Source organism: Mytilus galloprovincialis, chromosome 8, assembly GCF_965363235.1.
Source record: "Mytilus galloprovincialis chromosome 8, xbMytGall1.hap1.1, whole genome shotgun sequence".
NCBI lineage: Eukaryota > Metazoa > Mollusca > Bivalvia > Mytilida > Mytilidae > Mytilus > Mytilus galloprovincialis.
In genome coordinates, this window is record NC_134845.1 from 20,519,809 (window position 1) to 20,541,731 (window position 21,923).

The window sequence follows — 21,923 nt, forward strand, 5'->3', positions numbered from 1 at the left end:
TCCAAGACACTGAAAATAATAAGAGAAAAAAATAAATTATCTTAATATGGATAATCAAAGCACAGACTGAGAGCAAGTCGTATAGCTTCATTCCAATTGAAGTGAAATCGTCAGTCCATCATGACTGTATATTACACCATTTTTCTACAGATTGATTCTATCGACAGCTTACAATACTCAGACAGTTACATGTATATCATACCAAACTCGGATACAATTTACCAACATATCACCTTGGCATAAATATTAACATCAGGCCCGTAGCCAGGAATTTCCAAGAGGGGGTTATTTGGACCCACGAACTCCACTTTAACAATCACAATTCAAACAGAACGTTGACATTAACAGTGCTTACTTGTTTTCAAGGGGGGTTCGTCCGACCACCACCCCCCTCCCCTTGGATACGGGTATGAACATTCAATGTCTAGATAATTTTTATAAAGGCTTAATTTGAATAAATAGATCGAGTACAACCGCTTGACAGCAGGGGATTGATAAAAGATGTGGGGATAACGTCAAGGAGACAACCACACTACAACACAAACATAATATGTTTAATCAGAATGACCATATGGTATTACAGCAAATATTGCAATAGACGATATGACTATAAACATTGATGTTATAAGAAAGAAGAATCGATCGACAACCCTGGCTATCCTCTTCCATTCATTTTCAAATAACTGATCAAGTTCATCGTCTGCCCGTTGTTGACACAAATCTCTGTAAGTATCCTTTATCAGCTTCATGAATTCTATACGCGACTGATTCTTTGGTACATGGTCTAAATTGGCAAGACTTTTCATAACTCTTAAAGCCGACTTTTCAAGTTGAGGAGACATATTTGAATGACCATCGAAATGTACTTTAGTAGATACTGGGGAATGCACCGTATGAAAATGTGAACTTGAATGGTCTTTCATTCCAGAGTCAGCAGAATGTGATTCACCAATGTTTATGGTGGGCGGGTGTAGTTCATGCGTATGCAGTTCATGCAGATGCTGTTCATGCTGATGGGGTTCATGCAGATGTTTTTCATGCTGATGCGGTTCATGAATATGAAGTTCATTCGAATGCGCTTCATGAATATGCTGATCATGCGTATGCAGTTCATGTGGGTGCGGTTCATGCGTATGCAGTTCATGTGGGTGCGGTTCATGCGTATGATATGTATGAAAGTTGCTAATAATCTTACTTTCTTTCCTGTCAACGTGGACTTCTGGCATTGAACTTGAAGCAAAATCTTTTGAGTGGGCCGAATCTTTGTTTTCCGGAACTACTTTGTTTGCCTCACTGACATTCATGAATAACATTTTCGCCATCCAATGCAGAACAAGTTTTCTTAACCAATTAGGAGGTGGTTTATATTCAGTTCTAAGATGAAGGTTCAGTACAATTACTGATACTGCAACAGAAAACGTTGATTCAGCCATGAAGAACAGCAAATATATTTCTGAAATAAACAAACAAACTTACTTATGAGTAAGAGAAATAGACAATAACTGTTTAACTGTTTAGTGTCTTTAAATATCAGCTGTATTTGGTATGCGAGCTTTTAGCGAGCTATTACACCTGTTTCGAGCCGAGTACAAATACAGCTGATATTTAAAGACAATAAACAGTTATTGTCTTTATCCTGCAATTAATTCTGTATTTTATTTGTGTTTTGAAAGACACAAAAACACATGTTTTGCATTTATTTTCGATTTGAAATCTCTTGAGGCCCGTGTAGCAATAGGGTACAGTAATCAAACATTCAGTTGAAGACGAGTTCGCAAAAAAGAATTTCGAATGGTCAACAATAATACATCGCTCAAGGTGAATAATTATCTGAGCGATGAGAGGTCGTCTTTTTATTAGACTGGCATTAATAATGGTTTAATTTTATAAATTGTGACATGGATGTTTAGTTGTCTCATTGACACTCATACCACATCTCTTTATATCTATCATATTTGATATCCAGTATTTTGTATTTACATTATTGACTGGTTGTAATTTTTTTCTTGATTTTTTTTTCAAGTCACTTAAATTTTTTTCATTACGTTCACTTGAATCTAAAGTTAAGCTTTGACTAATCTAACTTAACTTATTTAAAATCTAAGTTACTATTGTCACAGAAATATTTGGGAAAACATTTATAGACTTAAAAGTTCAGTCCATACAATAAAAATCTCAGTCCAAAACATAAATACCGGTAGGTATTTATTTGAGTCTTGTTCTAGATTGTCAAATAAGTAAATAAAAAAGATCAAAAAAGGGATTTTGAACGGTCATAATTTGACAGTTTTGTATCAAATTGCCAAATGACCAAATGTCGTATCAAAAGAGAGACTGTACTAAAAACAAAAACAGTTAAGAGTCTCAATAAACAGTATACAAAACACAACATTGAAAGCTTAAAACTTCAAGCAACTCAAACTTAATTCTTCCTTTCTGATTATTTAGAATTTCATAAAAAAAAATCAAATAAAATTGTTTCAATTTTTCGAATGGTTCCCTGCAACAACGGCCATAACAAACATTGCTAGTAACATAACCAGTAATGACTGTAGTCACGAGTATTGCGCTTCTTCCTACACCCATGACTTTTACCCGAATGTGATGTACCGATTTAGATCTAACATTGGATTTGAACCAACACGAGCAACACGACAGGTGCTACATAAGGAGCAGTATTTGCTTATCCTGCTTGAGGAGCTGAGATCATCCTTCTATATATGTTATATTTTGTGTACTATCATTTGTCTGTCTATTTATAAGCCCTGGCGTTGTTAAGTTATTTTAACTTATTAGTTTGTATGTTCGTTCCTTTTGTATCTTTCGAATCTCTTTTAAAACACTGTTAATACATCACATGATACAGCATTCAACATGACAAATGCTTTTATTTCAAACAACATAGAGAAAATCCAATTAATAAAACCAAACACAAAGACATCGGTATAAAAGTTACAACACTTTTCTATTGGAATGTCAACATTTTAAGTTTAGAAAGACAAAATTGTAAGTTGTTGGAAAGCATAAAACTTTAACATGCTGCCGGTATGAAAACCAAATTATTTCAGTCAAACCTATAGAAGATGACTGAAACAAGTTAATTAAAGAGTAACGTTAGCATCACATTGCTAATAAATAAAAAGTAACATACTACTAAGTAATATAATTTACCAAGCATAGGCGTAGCATCAGATGTAGATGGAACACTCTCAGCAATCATCAACTGAAACACTGAGAATGCAAGCAGCACAGTAACACCAAGTGAAACCTTTTCCCCAGCGTCCGGTGGTAAGTGGAACACCATTAATACTAGGAGTGACATGAAGAAACATGGCAATACAATGTTGATGATGTAATACAGGATCTTCCGGCGCATGTGAATCTGGATAACAATCTACAAACATAAATAATATTTAAATTGGGTTAGTCTACATGCCAAAAAATCTAAGACCCTACTAGCAATTATTTTTAAAATGAAAAGTAAGAACGTTTTCGGCACATGTCAATCCTGGCAATCAAAAAATCAAAAAAAAATGTTCATTGGTATACATATATACATGTAGTTCAATTTCAATGTTATGATTTTGACAGTCTAACATCCTTTTCCTTTTTTACCTGTTTTTATTAAAAAAAAATAAGATATCATATGTTTATTAAAAAAAAGAAATCTAAAGATCCACATCACTTTTCAATCTGAATACTTTTTATCTGAAAGTTATAGGTAAAATATCAGAGAATTGGATCAAGAGAACCTAAACATTGGATATCGGTAGCACTTTGAAACTCGTGAGTGGTCTGGTGTGTGACTTACTGCTTTGTGGTCTAAAACTTGTGAGTGGTCTGGTGTATGACTTACTGCTTTGTGGTCTAAAACTTATTAGTAATCGGTTTTAATTAGATTGCCTATTCATATGATGTTTTCTACTTCAATATATACTATTCGATGCAACAATTATGGACATTTGCAATAAGACGCAAAACATCTGTTAATACTACCTCTGGGTATATATACTCCAGTGTATTCCCTCCAGACGACCATTCTCGTCTGATCAGCTTCGTATGCTCTATGTCCCATTCTCCATTCCGCCAAAACGTATCTTTGTTCACGTTTCCACTGCATGATAAGTTCAACATATCTAAAGTGTAATGCCAGCTGGTAAAGATGATCTCACAAGTCTGGTGATCGAAAGGGTATGACCTAATATCAAAATAACATACAGTGCTGAATGAACCACCGGGCTCCCACATCATTGATCCATTACTGTATATCACAACTTGGAATGCACTGTTGTATATGGATGTGTACAAGTCGTCAGCACTAAAGAAATAAAAACAATGCTTAAAATGACTCATTTACATCTTGTATGTATGTCCAGAACACAGACACTTGTGTCTGATTTTTTAGCTCACCAGGCCCGAAGGGTCCAATGAGAGCTCATGCCGTCACTTGGCGTCCGTCCTCTACATAAGCAATGACAAGAACCTTCTCCTCTGAAACTACTGGGCCAAATACCTTTAAACTTAAAGTGAATGTTACCTCAAGGGTATCTAGTTTATAAAAGTATCCACAGTTTTGATTAATCTTGGCTAAAATAGAACATATGGGTCCATGCAGTTTTCGTCTTATATCTCAAAACTAAAGCTTTAAGAGCCATCTGACAAGGGTAAAACTGTTTATTAGGTAAAGATCTATCAGCCCTGACATTTTCAGACGAATCTAACAACCCATTGTTGGGTTGCTGCCACAAAATTGGTGATTTTAAGGAATTTTTGCAGTTTTTGGTTATAATTATCTTGAATACTATTGAAGATAAAGATAAACTTTAAACAGCAAAAATGTTTAGTAAAGTAAGATCTACAAAACTAAATATGACAAAAAATGTCAATTGACCCTCAAGGAGTTATTGCCTTTTAAGAACAATTTGAACAATTTGTTTATCATTGTTTATTTTCTGTTTCCTCCAAAAAAAACATGGCCGCCATGGCTAAAAATAGAACATTGGATAAAATTCAGATTTTTACTAATATTTAAAAAAATTAAAGCATTTAGAGCAAACGAAGTTAAAGTATTTATTAGGTCAAGGTCTACCTGCCCAGAAACTATCAGCAAAATCGGGTATCTGTTATTTTCCCCTGAATTGATGAGTTTAAGGAAGTTTTGCAGTTTTCGGTTATCATCTTGAATATTATTATAGATAAAGATAAGCTTTAAACATTATATATATTGAAAAACAAAAATAGTCATTGTTATTATATGACTGATTTTTTCCTAACTCTCATCGGGTATTTTCTTTTCAGAATGATATTTTGGGTTGCTGTATATTTAATATGACTAACCGTCACTTCACTGTAAGAATTGTTCATTACATACATGTGCGTTACATATATTTAAAGTCTCAAACTGGAAAGGTATCATTTTTTCAGTAAATTATTGAATACTCAAAAACTTTTAGAACTTAATACAAATTACTGCTGAAAGGCTGCATCTATAATGTAAGCTTCGTAAACATGTGTATTGCTCTTTCAGAAACTATAAGGGTGAAATGCAGCAACTATTATAATAAAAAATTGTGTCCAAGTCTTGATTATATCTTTTGTAAATGTATACGGACTATAATGATAGTGTTTAAGGGCAAAAATGTACGCTAAGTAATGTTTTCGCGCGAACAGAAAAATCAGACTACCTGTTATCTAGAGCAAGGTCTGGCTTCCAAACTTTAGCTGTAGGGACTATTATTTTACTTATATTGTTGAAATCTGTTGCGTTCCATCTTAGAAAATCGTCATGCCATCTCTACAATGAGCCAAATACACAATGCAGTTATGAAAATAAACATGATTTGGCGAAAATGCACCTCTCATTAAATAATATTATATTCACTTTTTTTTAAGTAATGGTCATAATTATGAATCGAATTGTGGAGAAAATATACACATAAGATACTATAGTTGTGGTCCATCTCACAGAAGCATGTATTCATTTTCTTATAGCAGTTCTTCAGAAAGTATCGTTACACAAATGTGGTACGTCCTGAAGAGATGGTCGTGCTTCAACTTGATTTTTTTTATGATAAATATATCCTTAGACATGTCATTCATTTTAACATTATTGAACACTGAGACGGTTTCCAAATTTCTTGGGTTTTTTTTTTTTCGTTTTTTTTTTTGTATAGATGTTTATTTTAAAACATTAAAAACGGATACGTACCACAACCATCCAGCCTGTTGTTATCATTTTATTATTCCGCAAATCCTGAAAAAATGTAAATGTTGACTGAATCATAAGAAAGATACTAGAAAGTACAATGGTATTCCCGCTATAATTTCTGAATGTCATTTATGAATTTTAAGACCGTTTATGTGTACCAAGTCAATACCACGGCGAACCCGCTAAGTTCCATGTGTACTTAGACTCGAAATAAAAATATGTTGCCCCCCCTCTCCCACAAAAAAATATCACAATGATTAATCTATGTTGAAAATTGGACCTTGACATATCCAATGTTGGCATACAGTGTACTAAATGTAAGAACATGAAAAAAGTAACATAAAAATACCAAAATTGAAACAATATATAAAACATTGCAATTTGAACCCACTTTTACTTAAAATAAATTCTAATAATTTACCCACTCCCCCTGTATTTTAATAACATGCATTATGCAAGGGTTTCCCGGGTTTTTTTTTAAAAGTTAACGGCATAAGAAATATGTTCTTATAAAACGGTATTGAAATTTGCAAATATGAATGATCAATTATAGTTTTCTTTATTAAGTTTACACAAATTGTATTGTTCCAAAAATTAAACAAACGGAGAGGATATAAGTTTTACAACTTAGTATTGTCTTCACCAGTTTTCCAACTTTAATTGCTTGATCAAAATTAAACAAAAATACTTTTCAAAGTGGAAAAATCAATACATTTTAACGGTAAAAAAATGAAATGTTTAATTGTTACAGTAGTCAAACAAATACAGATATTATTAACCCCTTTGTGTGTTAGATCTATTATTTAAAAAGATGGTGTTTCGTTTTATACTATTTTGGTCAAAGGCCGGGTTGGAGGTGTTGGTAAGTGGGAAATCTCATATATCAGTCTTAACAGGTGATTTCATACGTACCGTGTGATCAAGACGAGTTAAGTAGAATCCTACATCGACCATAACTGATTCTGTAGCGTTTATTCTAGGTCTAGCAGCTGGATTATATCCAGACAGTATGTGATCCATAAGAGTTGCTTCTCCATTGAACGCACCTTTAACCATCATAATAAAAAGTAAAAGAAAATGTTGAAATTTAAAAACACTTGCATGATATTGAAATTTTTAAATAAAAAACGCTTGAATGATATGGAAATTTGAAAAAAAAACACTTGCATGATATTGAAATTTAAAAAAAAACACTTGCATGATATTGAAATTTAAAAACACTTGCATGATATTGAAATTTTAAAAAAACACTCGCATGGTATTGAAATTTAAAAACACTCGCATGATATTGAAATTTTAAAATAAAAAAAACACTTGCATGATATTGAAATTTGAAAAAACACTTGCATGATATTGAAATTTGAAAAAACACTTGCATGATATTGAAATTTTAAAATAAAAAAAACACTTGCATGATATTGAAATTTTAAAAACACTGGCATGATATTGAAATTTTAAAAACACTTGCATGATATTGAATTTTTTTAAAACACCGGCATGATATTGAAATTTTAAAAACACTGGCATGATATTGAAATTTTAAAAACACTTGCATGACACACTACATACAATTTTCGTTACAAGCGTTATTAACTACGGAACCGTGGTTAATAGGTCCTTATGATATTTTTTTACAATTTTGCGGACCAATTATGCCAACAAATATCACAAGGACCAAAAAGCTACGGTTCCACACGGCTAAAGTTAGCCCATCGGACTTTTGACACAAAGGTTCCTGGTTCGATCCCCGTTCTGCCAGTGTGGAACATTTCAGGAACTAATTTGGGGCTCTCTCTTGGCACCATTTGCGAGTTTGGCCTTGGGAAACGATGATAGTCCGTCGGAAGGGGGCGATAAATGGCTGACCCGTGTTAAGAGAGAGCCATATCTCTTGCACGTAAAAGACACCCTGGTAAATTTCGAAAAAGAGCAGGCTTGTGCCGCTACAAGGCAGCACTTGCATTCGCAAAGTGGAAAGGGATTAATATAAGTTGCAATAACTTGTTTCCCTATAAATAATTATGTTAAAACTAAACTAAAGTGTTATGTGCACCTCTGGCTATGACTACAGTCGTTTGACAAAAGTGAGTTCCCACTCAAAAAATGTCCTATCATTTCAACTAAAAACAATTCTGAAGGAATAACCCAACGGGGTTGGACGCGTTCAAGGTAAAAGGTCTGGAGTACGTTTGCTCCCCATTTGATCAAAGGAAATATTTTTTTGTCCTTCAAATGTTTAAAAAAAACTTCCTTTCTCGCACGACCCTTGATCCACTACTGGTCTTCATTACTATTCTTTTCTGACGACGGTAGGAGGGGTTGTTACCACGAATTCCCGACAAAATAATGCTTTTTTCCCTGGATTCTAAAAAAAATATTTATGATCCGTCTCACGATAATGGTAGGCTAAATCCCGAGTTCACGCGAAAATAAAGGTTAACCCCGACTTCCGGAAAAGCGCCATTCCGCCCCTTTTTAATCGAACAGACTTTTTTTACGGTCTTTACATTTTGTAGGCACATACAAACCTAAACATCTTTCAATGAATACGTTCAAGATGAAAAGACAAACTGCTAAGTCCATCCTGATGAATGCAATGCCAGTGACGTCATTTCTAATAATGACGTTAAGTGTTTTAAGGTCGGCGTACTCAATGCGCGTGGTGTTCCAGATCGATAAGGAAAATGCTAACTTTAAAATGTGTGCATGAGGTGTGGATTGGGGTTTACAGAATGAAGACAAACAAAAATTAAAGAAAAGAGTAATATTCAAACAAAAATAATTAAAAATAAAGAATGATAAGACGCTAATAATGGGAAAAGCAGATATATAACGAATAGAGAAAACGGCCTACAAAATTAAAGAATGCAGAAGTGAAGGACGCCCAACCCAGACCCTCATTCACGCCTTTTTGGCAGTAAATTTTATTTTTTGGAAGAGTGATCAGATGAAAGAAACATGAAAATAAAGATTTTGCTGTGTGATGCTGTCACTACGTAAGGATTTTCAGTAAACGCGGATACTAATAGCAAACTAGGAATTTAAGTATAGTCTAATGATAGTAAACTGCACATTGCTAGAGGAACATTGTCAGGAAATTTAAACTTAACCTGCAACGTGTCTTGTTTTGGCGAAACATATTAAAAATGTTCCCCCAATGACAACTGTTTAGCATACTATTTTAAAGCATGAGGGTCGTATGGAGTACACACCTGGATGAAGTAAGTTGTCAGGTCAAAAGAATGCATATAAATGTCAGCATGTCGGAGATTCGGACGATCAGACTAAACAACATAAAAAAAGCAATTACAGACATAGACAGATTGTGCTAGTATATATACTATTGAACACGGAGAAGAACTGGTGAACATGTACGACAGTATAGTAGACACACAGACGGACTGGTGAATATGAAGTCAGACTATTCACTATTGAACATGAAGAAAGACTAATGGATACAAAGACAGACCGTTGAAATAATCTTTAAATCGTTTTTTTCACATTTCCTGTCTATTAAGTTTAGTAGACTAGTTGCATATTCAGTCATTAATGTTGGCGACATTATTTGTACAGGTGTGTGCACAGCCGTATGCTATCCATGTCCGTAAACTAAAAAAATCCTAGATTTTTTTATTTTTTTTTTATTATAGCAGATATGTATACTGTTAGTGTTAAGTCCATAAGACCAGTGGGGATCCATAAATGTCCATAAGGGGGAAAAGGGTAGGAAATCACTGAAGCAGGAATATTTAATTTTTCCAAGAAAAGGAGGGCCTGTATGGGCACCCTGCCCCCTATGCACTTCTGTAGACGATAACCCAACATCACAAATGACCGAGCATGCAGCATACATGACGTGTTTTATATAGGAGTTCAAAATAAAACCTTCGCAAATATTCAGTTGGCTGTACAATACGTCTAGCTGCGGAACCGTAGCTCATAGGTCCTTATGTTATTTTTTACCATGTGGTCCGCAAATAGTCAAAAAATAACAGAAGGACCTACGAGCTATGGTTCCAAAACTGAGGACAATATGTCAGGCTCTGTTACTGATAAATTTAAATGTTTAAAGAATTGATGATTTCTCCAAATTACATATATATTTTTTGTATGACATGTATCATTGGCATATCCTTGGGTTTTAAGTAGTTTTGTACAAGTAATTTACTAGTGTAGTCTAGTGTTGATCGAATCCATTTACATGATTCAAGAAACTGTTTAAAGAGAGATTGTCAATGTATCAGAACTCACCCTTAATAACGCTAGACTAGTCCACAGATCCTTATACTTCATGCATATTTGTCTGGACTCGTCATTCTCAAACTGGTGAACTTTTTAAAAGATACATCAAAATGTTGAATCAACAAATATGATCATTCTATATATAGCAAACATTTAAAAATAACATAAATTTGATGTCATTTCCTTTGCTGTATTTTGTCATTGAGTCTATAATATTAAATTACAAAGCAATATTTTTGTAAACCAGAATGAAGGAAAATCGGGGGCTTTTTCTTCTTATTTCTTATATTCTGCTATGCTAGAACATTTTCCTAGGAAATACTTTAATAAATATATAGTTATAAGTAAATGAAATAAATGAAAAGTAAATGACACCACAAAATGATATTTGTCATTAGATTAGTACTGATGTTAGATAGCAATATACACAAATTTTACCATCCTCTTTTCCTTGCTTTCTTAGAAATTAAGCCTACTGTTTGTGTCATATATGTGCATACATGTATGTATGTAATCAGTATGTTCCATTGATTTGATATCCAATAGTAAATTGGTCAAACATATTTCTTTTTGGTTGATTCATGGCAACAATCTGCTTGTTTTGCTAAACCATGCAAGATAGGTGTTTGAGCTAACTGCAAAATAAATATACAAAATTTCAAGACTGACACAAAACCCATATATGATGATTAAGAATAATAAACTTCATAGAAAAGATGCAGAGAATTTAGAACAAAAATGTTTTTAAAATAGAGGCTAAGCAGACATTTCAAAAGACTGGACAGCAAAATTTCTAAGATTGAAAGAAAGTGTTAATTACTGCATATGCTGTTTTGATTGTTGAAAAGCTTCAACCCTATCTAGTCACTGTGAAGTGCTACAATGATATATATAAGCAGCACATAATCAGTAACAAAAAAGGCTGTTAACTTGTAAATTTGCAGACTGCAGTAATTTTAGAAGTTAAAAAATGTTATCAATTTTCTAAAGAAAACAGAAACTACATTAGAGAATAGAGAAAACTACACTTCCATCAGACCTGTCTACTTACATCAAGCTCTAACAAAGAAAATACCATTTTCTCACATTTTCACTGCCTCTCAATTTAACTTCTTTACATACCACTCTTAATATAATTCATCCTTAAATTCTTTTTTTTTTTTTCCAGTATAGAACATACATCTTTATAAACTTCTCACTCTATTTACTCTCACCCTCTCTATTAGTCTTAATTCTCCCTTTCTCCATTACATTGCCGTCAAATCCATACCAACCTCAGCCATCTTTATTAGCCTACTCTTAGTGTTCAATACCCTATGTAAAATTAGTTAGTTCGACAATAAAAATATTTTTAATCAAGAAGTACCAGGAATGGAAGAATAAAAAATTCAATGTATAAAAGATCAAAACATTTTGAGATGAAATATGGAATTATATTTAGTATTGGGTCAATTTTGAATTGTAGTTTTTATTTTCAATAAGAAATGGTTATCATATATCTATATATATCATTTCTTGAAATCCAAGGTAACAGCCAAAGTTACAATAATCCAAAATGTGTGATGTAATTTTTGAAAAAAGAAATTATCTTTGGATAACCATTATGCAGCCAAAAATTTGTATTTAACCAAAGAGTGTATAAATTTTTCAAAACAATTAAAAAAAATTACAGTAGAAACAATTAAAGGTCCAAAAGTAAAAATTTCCAAAAGTTTAAAAATGCCAAATGGTACAAAGGTACCTGTCTGCTAGTAAAACATTCCCCCAGTTAAAACTTGGTAAAATCAGTAAAAACATCCCCCTTTAAAATTTGATAAAAACAGTTAAATTATCCCCTTTAAAATTTAATAAAAACAGTAAAAACATCACCAGTTAAAATGTGATAATCAAAGAGCTGATAGCTCTGAGGTGGAAGGTGAATAAAAGGTTACTTGAATTACCATAAAAGCAGCCCCAGTAACACAGCCTGCTTTGTTCCATTATCGTTATGACATTATTTTTTTTTCTTCAAACAAGAATGACTGTGTCATAAGTACATGGATTTCCCATCAATACAATCATTTTCTATGTTCAGTGGACCGTGGAAATTAGTTAAAATCTTTAATTTGGCAGTAAAGTTAAAAGTTCATATATATCACAAGGAACACATGTGTACTAAGTTTCAAGTTGATTGGAATTCAACTTCATCAAAAACTACCTCGACCATAAACAGGACGGACTGACAGACCAGAAAACATAATGCCCATAAATGGGGCATAAAAACAGTAAGACTTGTTACATACCTGCCAACTTTTGAAAGTTCCCATAGGGGTTTTTAGTGCGCGACAACAATTTTAAAGGTTACAATTTTTAGCGAAGTATTTTGCACGATCTGGATTGTCTAAAAAAATTTCATATTTGTATGATGAGCTTACATGCCTTTTTCTTAAGTCTGTTTGCATGATTCTAGTTATTAAATCAGTAGAAAAGATGAACATGTAGCTAGCAGACCAGGGTTTATTTTCTGCGTAAGAATATATGATAAAATTGAGAATGGAAATGTGGAATGTGCCAAAGAGACAACAACTCGACCATAGAAAAAAACAACAGGAGAAGGTCACCAACAGGTCTTCAATGTAGCGAGAAATTCCCGCACCCGGAGGCGTCCTTCAACTGGCCCCTAAACAAATATATACTAGTTCAGTGATAATGAACACCATACTAATTTCCAAATTGTACACAAGAAACTAAAATTAAAATAATACAAGACTAACAAATGACAGAGGCTCCTAACTTGGGACAGGCGCAAAAATGCGATGTTTGTTGAAATTTCCAATTTTGAATTATGCACAAAGATGGACCTTTTACAGGTTGGGAACAACACTCCAAAATGAGCGGTGACCCTCAATGGAAGAACATAACAACCCACTGTAAAAAATGAGCACCTTTATATTCATATTTATATTTGTTGAAAATTTCCCCAAGAACTATGATGGACGTCAAGTTGGTTACTTATTCCTTATTCGTTACCTAGTCGTTACTTATTCGATTTTTAATATCCTTCCCCCTTTTTATTTGTTTATATTCTTATCTCTGGTAATAGTTCTAAATTTGTTTAGGTAAAATGACCTTTTTATGACCTATTTATACGTGTTTGTGCTCAAACGATCCTGTTACTTTATGTTCGATACTTATTTGTTTCTTATTTAATTTTTATACGTTCTACCTTTTAAATGCTTTATATTCGTATGTTTGAAGATGGTTCTTGGTTCAAAGAGATGAAATCAACCTTTTAGCGCTTGTATAAAAAAAGAAGATTGGGTATGATCGCCAATGAGACAACTACCGACAATAGACCAACATGACACAGAAATTAACAACTATAGGTCACGGTACGGCCTTCAACAATGAGCAAAGCCCATACCGCATAATCAGCTATAAAAGGCCCAGATATAACACTGTAAAACAATTCAAACAACAAAACTAACGGCCTTATTTATATACCAAAAAATAAACGAAAAACAATTATGTAACACAAAAACAAACGACTACCACATAATTTCAGGCTCTTGACTTGGGACAGGCACATACTTGTATAATGTGGCAGGATTAAACATGTAAGCGGGGTGTACATCGTTTCGGAGTTTGACTACTAGTAATACCTTGTTTGATTCGTTCCATTACTCGCTCATAATACTTGTATTATACGTTGCACATTTTCAGAATGATTTTCAATTGTTTTCTCGTCTCTGGTGGTAGATTTAGGTTCTAAGAGGTGAGATAAGCGCGTATGTAGCCGTTTCAGCGCTCGACTGAAACCCTGTTACTTATTCGCGTATAATACATGTGTTATACGTTGCACATTTGAAAAAAAATGATTTTCAATTGTTTTCTTGTCTCTGGTGGTAGATTTGGGTTCTAAGAGGTGATAATACCCTATCAGCGCGCTACATTCAACACATTATTAATGTTCATAACCTTGACCTCATTTCCACGGTTCATTCCTCAGTGTTAAGTTTTTGCGTTTTGGTCGGTTTTTCTATAAGCAATAGGTCAACTCTATCTGTTTAATGGAAGGATTGTAAACTTCTGTCTGGCATGGTTCATATGACTTTGACCTCATTTTCATTGTTCATTGTTAATTTTTCTTGGTTAAGAAACTATAAGCAATAGGTCAACTATACATGTATTTAGTGTATTGAATACTTGTAAAAGGTGTACATGTATTTCTTGTTTGTTTTATATGAGCTTCACCTCACTTTATTTGATCATATTAAGTTGTTGTAATAGTTGTAATAAATCTTGATATTTAGGATTATCACCATTATATCAATGGTTAGGTGAAGACGGCGAGACATTTCAGTGTGTGCACTCATGTTTTAGTTTGTTCTATTGTGCTGTAAAGCAACTGTTCCAAGTTAGGTGGAGGGTTTGGCACTCACAAACATGTTTAACCCTGCCCAATTCTGTATGTGCTGTCCCAATTAAGATTTGTTTTGTGTTTGTTGTTTTGTACATCAACTAAGCTGTTGTTTTTTCTCATTTGAATTGTATGACATTTTGTTGTGTAAGGAGCTTTTATAGTGTGCTATGTGGTAATTGAGTACTTTAAAATGTTCAGTGAAGTACATATTTTTATAGGCTTGTATTAAGTTCAGTGAAGTTCATATTTCTATAGGCTTGTATTCAGTGAAGTACATATTTCTATAGGCTTGTATTCAGTTCAGTGAAGTACATATTTCTATAGGCTTGTATTCAGTTCAGTGAAGTACATATTTCTATAGGTTTGTATTCAGTGAAGTACATATTTCAATAGGCTTGTATTCAGTGAAGTACATATTTCTATAGGCTTGTATTCAGTTCAGTGAAGTACATATTTCTATAGGCTTGTATTCAGTTCAGTGAAGTACATGTTTCTATAGGCTTGTATTCAGTTCAGTGAAGTACATATTTCTATAGGCTTGTATTCAGTTCAGTGAAGTACATGTTTCTATAGGCTTGTATTCAGTGAAGTACATATTTCTATAGGCTTGTATTCAGTTCAGTGAAGTACATGTTTCTATAGGCTTGTATTCAGTTCAGTGAAGTACATATTTCTATAGGCTTGTATTCAGTTCAGTGAAGTTCATATTTCTATAGGCTTGTATTCAGTTCAGTGAAGTACATGTTTCTATAGGCTTGTATTCAGTTCAGTGAAGTACATATTTCTATAGGCTTGTATTCAGTGAAGTACATATTTCTATAGGCTTGTATTCAGTTCAGTGAAGTACATATTTCTATAGGCTTGTATTCAGTTCAGTGAAGTACATGTTTCTATAGGCTTGTATTCAGTGAAGTACATATTTCTATAGGCTTGTATTCAGTTCAGTGAAGTACATGTTTCTATAGGCTTGTATTCAGTTCAGTGAAGTACATATTTCTATAGGCTTGTTTTCAGTTCAGTGAAGTTCATATTTCTATAGGCTTGTATTCAGTGAAGTACATATTTCTATAGGCTTGTATTCAGTTCAGTGAAGTACATATTTCTATAGGTTTGTATTCAGTTCAGTGAAGTACATATTTCTATAGGTTTGTATTCAGTGAAGTACATATTTCTATAGGCTTGTATTCAGTGAAGTACATATTTCTATAGGCTTGTATTCAGTTCAGTGAAGTACATGTTTCTATAGGCTTGTATTCAGTTCAGTGAAGTACATATTTCTATAGGCTTGTATTCAGTTCAGTGAAGTACATATTTCTATAGGCTTGTATTCAGTTCAGTACATATTTCTATAGGCTTGTATTCAGTTCAGTGAAGTACATATTTCAATAGACTTGTATTCAGTTCAGTGAAGTACATATTTCTATAGGCTTGTATTCAGTTCAGTGAAGTACATATTTATATAGGCTTGTATTCAGTAAAGTACATATTTCTATAGGCTTGTATTCAGTTCAGTGAAGTACATATTTCTATAGGCTTGTATTCAGTTCAGTAAAGTACATATTTCTATAGGCTTGTATTCAGTTCAGTGAAGTACATATTTCTATAGGCTTGTATTCAGTTCAGTGAAGTACATATTTCTATAGGCTTGTATTCAGTGAAGTACATATTTCTATAGGCTTGTATTCAGTGAAGTACATATTTCTATAGGCTTGTATTCAGTGAAGTACATATTTCTATAGGCTTGTATTCAGTGAAGTACATATTTCTATAGGCTTGTATTCAGTTCAGTGAAGTACATATTTCTATAGGCTTGTATTCAGTTCAGTGAAGTACATATTTCTATAGGCTTGTATTCAGTTCAGTTAAGTACATGTTTCTATAGGCTTGTATTCAGTTCAGTGAAGTACATATTTCTATAGGCTTGTATTCAGTGAAGTACATATTTCTATAGGCTTGTATTCAGTGAAGTACATATTTCTATAGGCTTGTATTCAGTAAAGTACATGTTTCTATAGGCTTGTATTCAGTTCAGTGAAGTACATATTTCTATAGGCTTGTATTCAGTTCAGTGAAGTACATATTTCAATAGGCTTGTATTCAGTTCAGTGAAGTACATATTTCTATAGGCTTGTATTCAGTTCAGTGAAGTACATGTTTCTATAGGCTTGTATTCAGTTCAGTGAAGTACATATTTCTATAGGCTTGTATTCAGTTCAGTGAAGTACATATTTCTATAGGCTTGTATTCAGTGAAGTACATATTTCTATAGGCTTGTATTCAGTTCAGTGAAGTACATATTTCTATAGGCTTGTATTCAGTTCAGTGAAGTACATATTTCTATAGGCTTGTATTCAGTAAAGTACATATTTCTATAGGCTTGTATTCAGTAAAGTACATATTTCTATAGGCTTGTATCCAGTGAAGTACATATTTTTATAGGATTGTATTCAGTGAAGTACATATTTCTATAGGCTTGTATTCAGTGAAGTACATATTTCTTTAGGTTTGTATTCAGTGAAGTACATATTTCTATAGGCTTGTATTCAGACATTTGTAAAACCAGGAAATTAAATATCCAATGATATGCAATTTTTCCTTATTACACGAAAATATTGGATATTCACAAAAGTAAATGAATCCAAAGGGGCACATTATGTTTGCACGCATTTAGAGATTAATTTTTTTTCTGTGTGTGTTACATTGTAGTGTTGTCTCCTTGTTCTCCTCTTATATTTAATGCGTTTCCCTCAGTTTTAGTTTGTTACCCCGATTTTGTTTTTTGTCCATGGATTTATGAATTTGAACAGCGGTATACTACTTTTGCCTTTATTTACGTCTGCGCTCAGCCTTTGATTACATTTGCATGCATTCCTTTGACAGGTAAACTCAGGTTAAATTAAAGCTGAGCGCAAATGTAATGATTTTTCCACGCAAATGTAAAAGTAATGGTAATTTGCACAAATGTAATGCATGGATCCAAGCTTAAATTTTTATGGAGTATTTAAATTTCTGACATAATAAACAGTATTGGTTCACTATCAAATCCCTTAATACCTTGTTTTTGATAGTATAAATATGACACATAATGACTGGTTACTTTTTTATTACGTATTTGTTTATTAGTTTAATACCATTGAAAGACAAAGGTTATGACAAGACATTATAAAATATATCACTAAATTGTCTGCCTTTATCATGGTGTTTGTTCTTATGTTAACTGAATCACTCTGCTGTTGATGCTTATTCAATAAATGAAGCATGTGTGGTGTAAAGACTCTACAATTTGTGTACTGACTTCTCAGGATGCAAACATATTAGAGTACATTTTCTTTTCTTTTGCCTTGTATGCATCTACTAGTTTCTTTGTCTTTGCCATTTCAGTGAGAATACCTGCAAAAGAAGTGAATCACTTATATACAAACAAAAAATTATCTTTAATAGGAATTCAAACTTCTTACCAGAATTATCTCCCTTTTGTGATACAAGTTTTATTTCCTGCCAAGTTGTCTCCCATATATCTCTATGTGCCCATGGTTGTCTTGATGTTTGTATTGTTTTTTGTCACCTTCAACGTGATGGTCTGGCTCAATTATGACAGTAAATTATGACAGTAAATGTTTAATTTCTTGGCCGAATATTTTTTTTGATTGATATTTCTCCATACCTTTGTTATAGTAATTAAGAGGTTGTTACTTTACTTTTTGTGTTTCTATCTGGGCATTCACTGATTTTGTGTCATGGATGGATATACTTAATTTTCCTTTCTATTAGAAGAAATATGAGGGGAGATAATTCATGTTTCATGTATTAGCTCCCCTTAAAACATTTTTTTTTATTTCAATAAAGTACATTTCCTCCTGTTTAAAGATTACAAATGTTAAAGTTGTTCTTTTATTTTTATTAAAACATATTTTTATTGAAACATATATCTACAAAATGATCTAAATAAAGGGATATTCAAGCTGTTGCTTGTTATATGTTACAAATTCAAGGCAAGAACTTATATATTAATGCAAACAAAAAAACATCTAAGCAAACATTTAAGCCAGAATATATATATAATTTTCCTGAACAACAGCTTTTCTATAATTCTCACCTTTATCTGATGGTTCTACCTGACTTGCTTGCTTTAAACTGTCCTGTTAAAATAATAATATATGTAAAAAAAAACTTCTTACATTGAAAAACTAATTGTTATATTTTAACATGAATATAAATCATGTCATTCAGTTAAAAAAATGTAAATTTATGCATGCTTTGAAATAACAGGGTTGCACAATCAAGTATTATTTTACATCATTTATTAAGTAAGGTATCTGTGAATAACAATGCACTTAACATACGAACACAATATATGGAGTCCACATCTGAAAAGACATCTGCAATGTTCTTAGATGTGAATTTTAATCTTCAATATACGAATAGTATCAAATGATTGGTTAGTAAGTTAGAATGTAATTTTAGGCAGCAATTAAGAGCATATTAAATGACTTTGCATAAAGTGGATTTTTCATCTTTTTGGTAACCAGTGGCATTAAACCTTGAATGTAGACTTTTTGACATAATACAAGTCAGTTGAATGATGTTAATGAGCACAATCAAAATACAATACTAAAACTTATATAATTTGAATTAAAATCAGTAAAATAAGTTTGCAATAAACCTACTAGTGCTTCGTCCCATTTGTTTAAACCATTTAATGCCTGTCCTCTTCTGAATAAGGCTTTTACATTCTTTTCATCTTCTTGTAATACCTGCAATAAAATACACATATAATATCTTATCATGTTACATTTTTCTAATTTTTTTTTTAAAATAAACAAAAAACAGATCTGTCTATTCTATTCTGTAAATTCAGAAATTATTGTGTGCATTTATTATTGCAATTTTGTCATTTTGGACTACAATGCAATTTTAATTTTTGTGATATTGTGAAAACCTTTCTAATTCATATAAAACTTTCAAAATGCATGTTTAAATTATTGCAATTACAGCCCTGTCGCAATTTTCACAATAATAAAAAAATCACAATAATTTCTGAAATTACAGTATGTGCCTTCCAACAGAGCCTATAATTAAGTGGAAGACATTGGTTGCTGTCTTTGTTTAACTTTTATTGTTTTAATATAAAACAAGCTGTTTTTTCTTTTCAATTGTTTAACATATTGTTCTGTCAGGTATTTCTCATTGTTGAAGGCTGTATGGTGACCTATAGCTGCTTTTACCCATGTCAAGATCATACCACATCTCCTTATTTCATAATTAACATGTTTTTGATAGCTCACCTTATACAAAGATGTACCAATATCTCCAAAATGCAGTAAAAAAAACCACTCTTATTCAGATTTATAAAAAAAATTACAAATGTAAAGGCAATCTTTATCTTGTCCATGTGTGATGTCAAATTTCTTCATACAGTAAAATCTAACATATGGGGTGGGCTCCAGAAACAGGATAGAACTAATGAGTAAGTTTGCATTCCCCACAATTGCATCACCTTGATCAAAACCACTTAAATACTAAAAGACTATTGTAAACCAACGAATTTATGGAATTGCTTTATTTTCAGGACTTTTGAGAAAAATAACATGAATATTTTAACTTGGATCTTCTCTTATTCAAGAATATAAAGTAAAATTTGATATTTTGAAAAAAAATCACAGAGAAAGGGCTGAAAGCGAAAACAAGCTGGTTAACAATAGTTGTATTAATACGTATACAGGACATTTTAGGTAATGCAAATTTATTCTCTCTAGCCTGAATGAAATTTTCATTCAAACAGCACAACATGAAATGAAGACAACTGTCATCATTTTTCTGCCACTTAAATTCTAATACATGTATAATAAATATTTGTACCTGATCACAATGTTGTAAGGCATCAGAGTATTCCTTTAATTTCAAACTACAAGCAGCTCTGAAAGATAAAATGTTTAAACAAATCTATATCATTATGAATTGAAAAGGAAACATTTAATTAAATACCAATGTCCTAATAGAATCATTTATAATGAAGTTTATCGCTATTTACCAAATATTCCTTTGATCTTTCTGATTGATAATTTTCTTTCTCAGCGGAGTTGAGTGATATAAAAAGGGAGTCGAGTGATATGAAATTATCGCTAGAAACTAAGGGAGCATGTGGCATTGCTTATGAAATTGATATGATATATATTAATAGGTAAAATAGCGATAAACAGATTATCATTAGTAATCTCAACTTGACGAACAGTCCCGGCTCAAGTGAGAAAATCAATCTGGTTGAGATGATCAACGATAATCTATAAGTATACTTTTTCTGTCTTTCTATTTAAGTTTTATAGTTGGCCAATGGATCTAGAAAGGTGATATTAATGAGTGTATAATAAATCTGCAACAGTAAATACACACATGTAGATGGAGAAATGAAACGAATTATAAGCTAGGAAATCTTGAAAACTTTCAAGGTAAAGAAATCCAGTTATGTTCGACATGACACATATAATTTCTATAATGTTTTCAATTTTTTCTTTTACATGTAGAATGATATGTGCAGCTACATGATTCTTTAATATGAAAACCGTAGTCCATTGTTAGCAAAAAAATCTATGTTTATCTTATCCCAAATTTTGAAAAGAAAACCTATTCAATGTGATAGGTGCATTGTACTTACAAATTTAATGCGATAGGTATAATTTTACCTACAAATTTAATGTGATAGGTATATTGTACTTTCACATTTAATGTGATAGGTATATTGTACTTTCACATTTAATGTTATAGGTATATTGTACTTGCAAATTTAATGTGATAGGTATATTGTATTTTCAAATTTAATGTGAAAGGTATATTGTACTTACAAATTTAATGTGAGAGGTATATTGTACTTACAAATTTAATGTTATAGGATAGGTATATTGCACTTACAAATCTAATGGTAAAGGTATATTGTACTTACAAATTTAATGTTATAGGTATATTGTACTTACACATTTAATGTTATAGATATATTGTACTTACACATTTAATGTTATAGGTATATTGTACTTACACATTTAATGTGACAGGTATATTGTACTTTGTACTTACACA

General features: G+C 32.2%; 2 protein-coding genes across 2 annotated transcripts in view; both read right to left on the reverse strand.

The window, feature by feature from the left end:
* Nucleotides 1-539: 539 nt before the first annotated feature.
* On the reverse strand, nucleotides 540-8,824 carry LOC143085284 (neuronal acetylcholine receptor subunit beta-3-like). The gene is made up of 7 exons (XM_076261549.1): nucleotides 8,737-8,824; nucleotides 7,121-7,254; nucleotides 6,209-6,253; nucleotides 5,685-5,794; nucleotides 3,997-4,318; nucleotides 3,172-3,394; nucleotides 540-1,453 (listed from the first exon to the last, which is right to left on the reverse strand). Exons 1-7 carry the CDS (start codon nucleotides 8,789-8,791, stop codon nucleotides 555-557), a joined length of 1,788 nt encoding a protein of 595 aa, XP_076117664.1. The 5' UTR covers nucleotides 8,792-8,824; the 3' UTR covers nucleotides 540-554.
* Nucleotides 8,825-17,938: 9,114 nt separating this feature from the next.
* The window catches only part of LOC143085286 (peptidyl-prolyl cis-trans isomerase D-like), a 32,397-nt gene continuing 28,412 nt past the window's right edge, over nucleotides 17,939-21,923 (reverse strand). Inside the window, exons 8-11 of the mRNA XM_076261551.1 lie at nucleotides 20,712-20,769; nucleotides 19,520-19,606; nucleotides 18,949-18,991; nucleotides 17,939-18,242 (exon numbers count right to left, since the gene is read on the reverse strand). Coding sequence (XP_076117666.1) covers nucleotides 18,151-18,242; nucleotides 18,949-18,991; nucleotides 19,520-19,606; nucleotides 20,712-20,769 — 280 coding nt within the window. The 3' untranslated portion in view covers nucleotides 17,939-18,150. The remainder of the gene's footprint in view (nucleotides 18,243-18,948; nucleotides 18,992-19,519; nucleotides 19,607-20,711; nucleotides 20,770-21,923) is intronic.